This window comes from Petaurus breviceps, unplaced genomic scaffold (assembly GCF_028583685.1).
Source record: "Petaurus breviceps papuanus isolate PSGF00001 unplaced genomic scaffold, PetGlider_PUasm1.0 220, whole genome shotgun sequence".
Lineage (NCBI taxonomy): Eukaryota > Metazoa > Chordata > Mammalia > Diprotodontia > Petauridae > Petaurus > Petaurus breviceps.
The window spans coordinates 63,063-72,865 of NW_027185876.1; the positions used below are offsets into that span (position 1 = coordinate 63,063).

At 41.6% G+C, this 9,803-nt stretch overlaps 1 protein-coding gene across 1 annotated transcript in view; it reads left to right on the forward strand.

The window, feature by feature from the left end:
- LOC138166140 (guanylate-binding protein 1-like) overlaps positions 1 to 7,317 on the forward strand; it is an 18,145-nt gene extending 10,828 nt beyond the window's left edge. The window contains exons 3-11 of the mRNA XM_069094546.1: positions 345 to 472; positions 656 to 765; positions 1,085 to 1,281; positions 1,796 to 2,038; positions 3,359 to 3,639; positions 4,197 to 4,409; positions 4,605 to 4,707; positions 4,996 to 5,189; positions 6,818 to 7,317. Coding sequence (XP_068950647.1) covers positions 345 to 472; positions 656 to 765; positions 1,085 to 1,281; positions 1,796 to 2,038; positions 3,359 to 3,639; positions 4,197 to 4,409; positions 4,605 to 4,707; positions 4,996 to 5,189; positions 6,818 to 6,940 — 1,592 coding nt within the window. The 3' untranslated portion in view covers positions 6,941 to 7,317. The remainder of the gene's footprint in view (positions 1 to 344; positions 473 to 655; positions 766 to 1,084; positions 1,282 to 1,795; positions 2,039 to 3,358; positions 3,640 to 4,196; positions 4,410 to 4,604; positions 4,708 to 4,995; positions 5,190 to 6,817) is intronic.
- Positions 7,318 to 9,803: the final 2,486 nt, after the last annotated feature.

Sequence of the window (9,803 nt, forward strand, 5' to 3'; positions counted from 1 at the left end):
GAAGGAAGGAAGGAAGGAAGGAAGGAAGGAAGGAAGGAAGGAAAAGGAAATCATTAAGGGACCTTCCAAGGTATCTCTACTGGTCTCTGAAAAACAAGAAAAGGTTCCTACTTGCGGTGATCAGGCAACTGGTCTATTTTGTATCTCTCTGGTGTGATTTAAAAATTAGACCTAAAATGCATGTTCTGTAATATGTACTCTCTTCTCTTCTTCCTTATGGGAAAACTGCCAATTTTCTTGCAGTGAATGATTAACATTACACAGCTGTACTAATCTCCAAGACACTCTTCAAACATGGAAGTCCCCAGATTACTCCATGCTCCTCTCTCCAAACTCTTCTGCAGGCTTCTCCCTTGGCTCCACAGTGCAGTCTCACACCAAGGGCATCTGGATGTGGTGTGTTCCTCATCCCAAGAAACCAAATCACACCCTTGTTCTCCTGGACACTGAGGGCCTGGGTGATGTGGAGAAGGTAAGTAGGGAGGTCACTGATCATTACAGATTATGAAAGAAAGCACATATTATAGGTCTTAGGCCTGCAAAAACTCAAGGGAGCTGGATTTTCACCTAGTATACAGGTATGCTAAAATAAGTGCTGCCAGGGGAGTAGAAAAGTATCAGGCAACAAGGCCAGGAAATGTGTTTTGATTCCTAGGGTGACAACAAGAATGACACATGGATCTTTGCCCTGGCTGTGCTGCTCAGCAGCACCTTTGTCTATAACAGCATGGGCACCATCAACCAGCAGGCCATGGACCAGCTGCAGTATCCTTTCTAGGATCCAGGAGAGGAGGACAGTAAAGGAAGGGAGGAGGGGAGGGTCTCCACTTTCCCCAGAATTGCTCTGAAGCCTATGTTCTGTTCCTCACATTCTAATAGCAGGTATAAGAATGTGTGTGTGTATGTGTGTGCATAACAAACACACAAACACATAACACAGGTTCTAAAGACATTATGCTTTATGATGAAAAAGTAATCAGTTGGTTCAGGGCCAAGGGGAAGTAATAAATTTCAGAGAACTGAAGGAATTGTGGAACAAGGGTTAGTGCTTTTTTCTGCCATATTTCTTTAATTAATTCCCCAGCTATGTGACAGAGTTGACAGACCGCATCAAGAGCAAATCTACCCCCAACAAGGATGAGGTAGAAAACTCCTCAGAATTTGTGAGTTTCTTTCCAGACTTTGTGTGGACTGTGCGTGATTTCACCTTGGAGCTGGTAATGAATGGAAAACCCATCACCTCTGATGAGTACCTGGAGATCGCACTGAAGCCTAAGAAAGGTTCCAGGGCTTGAGAGTTGGGCAATGATGTGGGGAGGAAGGGGAGGGAGGAAGGCAGAAGGGAGAAGGGGGAAACCTCCAGAATTTATTTTATACTCTGAATGTAGATTTTTCTAGTTATGGTTCCCTGCCTATTTGGAGACAAGGAAAGTTATTTCATTTTGGCTGAAGACTGGACTATTGCCTTCAGTGAAAAACTGAACCCTTTTCTATCTTAGGAACAAGTCCTTTGTCTTTTTCCAGCAGCTGCAGCAGCAGCCCGAGGATTACAAGCTTTTCTTAAACATCTTTATTGTACCGAGCACAGGGCTAATCATTGGATATACAAAGAAGGAAGACACTCTGCCTTCAAGGAGCTCACAATCTAATGGGGGGGTCAACATACAGTGACGTAGCACACATAAGCATATTTCAGCCCCAAGATAGGTCCCTGGAAGGGGACATCATTTTAGAGAGCTTGTCTGAAGTTCAGGCTCTATTCTCCATTACAAGACTCCTCCTTCCCTTCCTGCAGGCAAACCTGAGGAAGTTAAAATGTTCAACCTCCCCCGTCAGTGTATACGCCAGTTCTTCCCCAAGAAGAAATGTTTTATTTTTGACCAACCCACCCACCGAAGGAAGCTTGCCCAGCTAGAGAAACTTCATGACAGTGAACTGGAGCCTGAATTTGTGGAACAAGTTGAAAACTTCTGCTCCTATATCTTCCAGCATTCCAATGTGAAAACTCTCCAGGGAGGCATCACAGTCAATGGGCCCCGTGAGTCCTTTCTCCCTCCTATTCACCCTTCCAGTACTTTTCTTCTGCCGTTTTTAAAAGGACAGGAGAGGAAAGGAGCAGAGAGAACCCTCCTAGGAGAGCCCCTGAAAAGATATAATCTTCTGGACTAGATAACAAAAGACCTTTCCAGGTATAAAGCCAATGCAATATTTACAGCACCCACGATCATGATAAAGACCATGACTATAAGTATCGAATGGCATTCGATCACAAAATATATACTAAACTCTCTAGATAGAGGACAGAACTGAAACATTTATTTAGATACCAGAAAACAGAATCCCAAAACCAATAAGCCCATTCCATCATAGTACCAAAGATATTCAGAAGCCATAATAACGCTGAGAAGCCTTCAGCCTTTCCACAAACTAATACAATATCAATACTTACTCACAAACCTCTCCATCTCCTTGCCTTAATCTCCTCTCTCCCCCACAGTCTCTCTGCTTCCCTTCAGCAAACTCCTCCCACCACAGGCTCCAAGTAACTACATTCAGCCTATTAGGGGATAGAGTTTATCTTTCATAGCAGGGGGGCTTCCTGTGGGCTCTGCCTCCCTTCAGCAAATTCCCTCCATCACAGGCTCCATGTGATTACTTTCAGCCTGTTAGGGGGCAGAGTTTACTTTCAAAGCAGGGAAGATCTTCAAATTCCTCCCTAGGTCTATTAAGGGGCAGGGAATATCTTCAATTCCCATTCCCATTACACCAGGTTCCTGTCCATAGTCTCTCATCCACTCCTACCATTATGGACACTCATTGCTCCTCTATCAGAAAATCTCTAAAAGGCTAAAGAAATTCCCCAAAATATAATAAAAAGTTAGAGTTAGAAAAGGCTAACCTGAAACCTTCAGTACCATACCCATGCTCAATCTATCACCAACAGTGCAATAATTAAGACAATGAAATGTTTATCCCTATTATTTAGCATGATACGTTCTGACCATTCCCAAAAGAGGGAAGACAAATGGAGTTATCAAGAGAATGGCCAGAGCTACCCTGTTTAGGAATGAGGCTGTGCCTTTACCTATTCTATCCATGGCTTCTCATTATTACCATTATGGACACTTCTTGCTCCCATATGAAAAAACTTCCTGAAAGTTTCACAGAATCATAAAATATTAGAGTAGGAAAGGGCTAATTTGGAAATCTTCAAGACTCTATGTTCAAGACTTTCCCAATCGTGCAATCATTAAGATATAATGAAAAGTGAAGTATATATATACCCATTATTTTGCAAGATAAGTTCTGACTACTCTCCTAATGGTTTTGGTCTCTTCCATTTTTCTTTTCTCTATAGGTCTAGAGAACCTGGTTCTGACCTATGTTGAGGCCATCACCAGTGGAGATATGCCCTGTATGGAGAACGCAGTCCTGGCACTCGCTCAAATAGAGAACTCAGCTGCAGTTCAAAGGGCCCTTAAACACTATGAAGAGATGATGAAAGAAAGGGTCCAGTTCCCCACAGACACCCTTAGGGAGTTGTTGGACATACATGCCACTTGTGAGAGGGAAGCCATTGAAGTCTTCATCAAGGATTCTTTCAAGGATGTGGACCAGAAATTCCAGAAGGAATTGGCGGTACTTTGGCAACTCCTGTTCATGGGAAAGGACAGTCTACATGAAGGAGGGCAGGCCTAGAAAGGAAAGTGAGGCTTTTCCTGAGAACAACAGCTTACAAGAGTCTAAAGTCATAGTCTTCAGTCAGTCATGTGACCCTGAAAGACCATTTCCAACCTCCTTTAACTAAGAGTCACATAGCAACTGTTTTCTAAAAGATGCTGGTTGACTGTAATATTGAAATGAGTTTTGAGAAAATAAAGATTTTACATGAAAGAGTTTGAAGAATTGAGGATTGTGGTCTAAGGCAAAGATAATAAGGAAAAGAGGCTTTAGGAAATTACATATTGTCCAGAATGATTTGCCCTTTTCCCATAATCTTTAGGATCTCTTAGCGCAGAAATAACAGAGGATCTTACAAAAGGAAATCTAGAACCAGGACATGGTCCTGCTTGAATGCATAGGTGGGAGGGGGGCAAGATTTGTTTTAAAAATTCGTTTCTAGAAATTCTATTAAATTTCTGATATATTCTCCCAACTGTACCTTTTACATGTCATTTCCTTTATACTGTTTAAAGAACCAGCTAGAAGCCAGGTGTGATGCATTTTGTAACCAGAACCAGGACGAGTCGACAAAACGGTGCAGAGCTTTGCTTCAGGATATTTTCAGTCCTCTGGAGGAATCAGTGCAGAAGGGGGCCTTCTCTAAACCAGGCGGCTACGGTGTTTTTCTGCAAATGACCAAAGACCTGAAACAGAAGTACTACCAGCAGCCCAGGAAGGGTATACAGGTGAACCCTCCTATTAGTAATAGTTTCCGGGGGAGGTGGAGACGGAACTTTACAAGCCATTTCCCAGCCCTGAGTTAAATGAAAGTAATGCTAAATGGAATGGCCCACTGTCAAGGCCAGTGTCCTTTGAACAGCCAAAGTTTTACCCCAACAGTTTTATTTCCTTTTGCTAATTCCCTGTCTTCCCATTGCCAGGCTGAGGAGACCCTGCAGGAATACCTGAAGTCCAAGGAAGATGTAGCTGACGCAATACTGCATGCCGACCAGTCACTCTCAGCAAAGGAAAAAGATATTGAAGGTGAGAAGTCCATGAACATGGTCCTTGATCATCCGGCAAGCCCTCCACAGATTACTCTAATATGACCACTAATATCCAGAAAGAGTTCTTTCTTGTTACTAAGACTTTCTCTGTCTGTAGGCATGTACGTTCACCTGTTTGTTGTTTATTCTCTCAGAGAATGTCTGTAATCAACACCAAGAAGTTAAGTCATTTAAAGTGAGATAACAAAGCAGAGCAGAATGCTGCTCTGGGAACCAATGATCTTTCACCTCTCTTTAATTTCCCCCAATTTTTCATTATCCTCAGTGGAGCGTGTGAAAGCTGAGGCTGCGGAGGCTGCTGCAAAGCAGTTGGAGGAAATGCAAAAGAAGACCCAGGAGATGATGGATCGGAATGAAAAAAGCTACCAGGAGCATATAAAGCAACTAAATGAAAAGATAGAAACAGAAAGGAAACAGTTACTAGCAGAGCAAGAGAGGACTCTGGCTCTGAAACTCCAGGTATGTAATTCATGAATACGTGCGTAAGAAATGGTTTCTAATCTTTAAAATGCTGTATATTAAAAAAAAAAAAGATTCAAAGAACTTTGGATCTTGAAGAAACTTGAGAGATAATCTAAGCCACTCCCTCCCATCTGAGTCAATTCTGGACAATGGTCTCATAGAGCAGCCACCCAACATACTGGGAACCTTCCTTGACTTTTCCTGACAAAGCTGCTAATGGAGCATGTGAAGCGTCTACTGGCAACTGCTCACTCTTGCCCCGTGATCTTTTCAAATCAAACTTCTCTGATTAACAGCATCCCTTATCCTGATTGTCTTGAGCAAATCATAATTGGTAATGTGCCTACTCACACCCATCATACCCTTCTTCCTGGCCCTTTGTGTGAGCCTCAACTTTGTCAAACCCTAGATTAATTAATGAAACTAATGAAATTTAGATTTCCTAGCTACTGTTTAAGTCTTTCCTACTATAGCATCATCACTCCATTTTTGTTAGAAATAAACATTTTGGGGGCAGCTAGGAGGCACATTGAATAGAGAACCAGTCCTGGAGTCAGGAGGACCTGAGTTCAAATCCAGCCTCAGACACTTAACACTTACTGGCTGTGTGACCTTGGGAAAGTCACTTAACCCCAATTGCCCTGCCTTACCTACTCAAAAAAAAGAAATATTTTATTTCAGAATTGCCAGTTCCTCTTCTTATTTCCCCTTTTCATTACTTCATCATTCTTAAATACTACTTTTATCAATAAGCTTATTTTTTTTACTTTGCTTAATGTGTTTTTAAAATTATGATACACTTTTTATCTCATCTTAAACTGTTTATATTTTTCTTACAAAGATCAAATACCCTGCTTCACAGCATACATAATGACATGGTTACATATCCCATTATTTTTTTGTTGAGAAATAATTGGCTTGTGGACCAGGAACTCTCCCTAAACCATATTTGGTCTCCCTGTACCAGACTATCCCCAGATCTACTCAATTGCCAGATTTTGTAAAAAGAAATTCTTTGAGGTTACTTTGAGTTTTCAATGCCATTTTCTGTATCCAGATAAAATGATCAGGTTCAAGGAATATTTGATTTGTGACTGCAGTTATTTCCCTACAATAGTAAAGTACAAACACACACACACACAGGAGATTATATAGAATGTATATACACTATATTGTTTATAAGAATTTATATAGTTTACATAAATGCATAAATAATTTTCCACTTCAATTATTTCCCATCAAGAGCAAAATGTGTAGAAAGTGTGTGTATATATATCATGTGTACTTTATATGTATTTTACACATACTACATGTTTATATATAGTATTTATATCCATACACATATCTATACACACACTTTACTCTTGAAGGGGAAATAATTACAACAGAAAAGTATTCCCTGAACTTCTCTAACCCTCTGTGCCCCAGGCAACTGGTGGCAGAAGATATCACTCTGGCCCCTTCTCCAGCCCTTTTCACTCCAGTTCATAGCCTTGGGCAAACACTCCACAGTTCATTTACAGCCTCTGGAGATCTGCTTACTTAGATCAAGTGGACAATATTCCTGGAATTCGGTGTGGTCCCTTTTGGTTCCATGCTCTTAAATTCTATTTGTTTCTCTTCAGGAACAGAAACAATTACTAAAAGAAGGTTTTAATAGTGAAGCGCAGCAACTTCAAAACCAAATCAAGGCTCTGGAGAAAAGATTGAATGAATCCCAAAAAAGGAGGGGCTGTATCATTTGCTGAAGACTGAAGCCTTCTCCCTCTTGTTCACCTCCCACATAACTTGGAGAGAATTCAGGATCCCTGTGTTTTGTGAACACCTGTAGTGTGAAGGCTATTGAAATGCAAGGCTTATAAACCAGAGCGTATGATTTACTTAGTTTTCTGTCCAGTTGTAGCTAGTACCACATTGGAAAAACCTAGTGATTTTCCCTAAAGGCCTGGGATGATTTTAAAATAGAGGACAAGTGTGTGACTGTCCCTTTGCATTTGATTCCCATTTAAACTGTCTCTGTCAACTTTTCTTTTTTTTCCTTGAATAAAGTAGGGCTCTTGGTATTTATATGAATATCCCATGTAGAACTATATTCAGAAATAAATAAAACAATTTTTGTGAATAATGGTCATTTCTTAAAAGTTTGGTCACCAAACGAGTGTGCCAAGCATCATTTCTGTAGGTGAAAGAATGATGGCTGGGAAGAGATTAGTTACCTGTCCACTGAGATTCTCAGTGTGGTTTTGATTGGGGGAAGAGGGGTTTAGGAGGGGGACACCAGGCTCCGACACGGTCTCTATGACCCCATCTTGGCATGGTCATTCCCATCTCCTCTGTTTCTGAGCATCTGACTTTACTCAGTGGTGGTAGCTGACGGGAGGGACCAGGAGGCAGTCTCCCATTCACTCAACAAACTTCCTTCGACCAGAAAACTCCAGGCTCCTCCTATATCCAGTGTGGTCCAGATTCACTTATTCATCCTCCTTTTGGGGGAGCTATAATAATTTGCACAAATACATGCTCTTTCCTTCATCCTGAGCCCCTTGCTTAATATTCCCAGCAATTAAGACAAGTCTCTTTCTCTCTCTAGCCTAGGGATTCTTAACCTTTTGTACTTCATGGATCCCTTTGACAATCTGGTAAAAACCTATGGACTCTGCAGAATAATGTTTTTATATGCATATGAAATCAAACGTTTAAAAACCAAACAACCAAAATCTACCTCTGACCCTATTTGAGTGAATTTAGGCAAGTCATCATTTCCCTAGGCCTCAATTTTCTCTAAAATGAGAGGGTTGGACACCACAGCCTTTGATGTCCATTATATTTCATAGTCTGGGTAATTGCATGGGAATATATGCATAAATGCACATACATACATTCACTTTGCTGTTGTTGTTCAGTCATTTTAGTCGTGGGAGACGTGGTAGACTCTTCAAAACCCCCATTTGGGGTTTTCTTGGGAAAAATAGTAGAGTAGTTTGCCATCCCCTTCTCCATCTCATTTTACAGATGAGGAAATTGAGGCAAACAGGGTAAAATGACTTGCCCAGACTCTCACAGCTAGTAAGTGTCTGAGGCTACATCTGACCTCAGAAAGATAAGTCTTCCTGATTCCAGGCCTGGCACTCCTACCCGGATACCTTTGCTCTCTTATATATGGCAATAAATTAAATGCCAACATATAAGAGGTTTTGATATGTTAACATTTCTTTAATGCCAGCAGCCAGGGACATTCCACTGAGCTAATGGAGTGACTTAGGCCATCTGCCTGACGAATTTGCACTGTGAGGCCCTGGGCTCTCTGTTTATCCTGGTAGGTATAAAGGATGTATAGGTGATTTTTGAGGTTGGCAACAGAAAATACTTCTCTTGAAGGCCTCATTTCTGGGGAATAATTAGGCACTGGCTTCATTTCTCAAACACTACAACCCACACATCTGCTTTAGTCTCCCAAGAGTTTCTTGTGGTTTCAATTTCTCTTGTCCCTCCTACCCTTTCCTTATTGTTATAAATAATAGAAACATTTTGAAAACAAATACAAGAAAGAGGAGAGAAGGAAGAGCAAAGGAGGGAAGAGTCGAAAGAAAGGGGAAATTTGTGAGAATATTCGTGAACAGTTTGTTTTAAAGCCTCATGAAAAAGGTCAGGGTCATTTCCAATTTTTCTCTTATCTTCCTCTCATCTTTTCCCTGGAGCTTAAAAGTTAGTCTCAGGATTAAAACCCTGTTAGAAGGGACAAGGGGGCAGCTTGAATAATACACGTTTGCTTGGCATTGATGTATCTGAACAGCTTCCTCTGGCCTTACCTTCTTACTCAGAAGTCTGACACTGGCCCCTGGCTTTGCGTTCTAGAGACATTATAATTCATCCCCCTTAAGGCAGAGGGAAGTGCTGAGGTTGACAGGCCCATTCCACAGGGACCATTCCTCAGAAGACAGAGCAGGACAAGCTTAAAGGAAAATGGACAAAGCCATGATATGGGAGACCTGGCTTCCAGTCCTAGCCTTACTTCTCCCATTTGTGTGATCCAAGATAAATCTTTTAACCTCTGTGAGCCACAGTTTTCTCATTAGAGAAAGTAGAGATGAAATGATACGTGTGTAGAGGCAGGGGATGGGACCACATGATTTCTTCCTTCTCCAGTGGATCATCTATTGTCAGCCAGTGCTCACTAGGACCATAACAACACACTTATCCATGAGGCAAAAAATAGATTGAGCTAATTCACTAGGAGCAGTTCAAGCAAAACCTTAAGAGAACAAGTAGGAAAAGCACAGAGAGGAATAAAACTAGCTGGCGTCTGAATTACCCTGTAAAGCTCACTAAGTGCTTTAGAGAAAGTTTCTCATTTAAGCTACAAAACAACCCAGTGAAGGAGGCACTTTGCTATTGTGCCCATTGCACAGATGAGGAAGCTGAGGGGCAGAGACATTCAGTCCATGGTGATCCAGCTGGGATGTGGCCGACAGGACGGGAGCCCAGCTCCTCCTGACTCCAGGGCCAGCCCTAGAGCCAATTGGCCTTGTGGCCTCAACAAGACCCATGTCAGGGGCTGGAACATCTTGTCACTTTTCCTTGTCCTTTTCTGACCAAGAATATCCAGGTGCT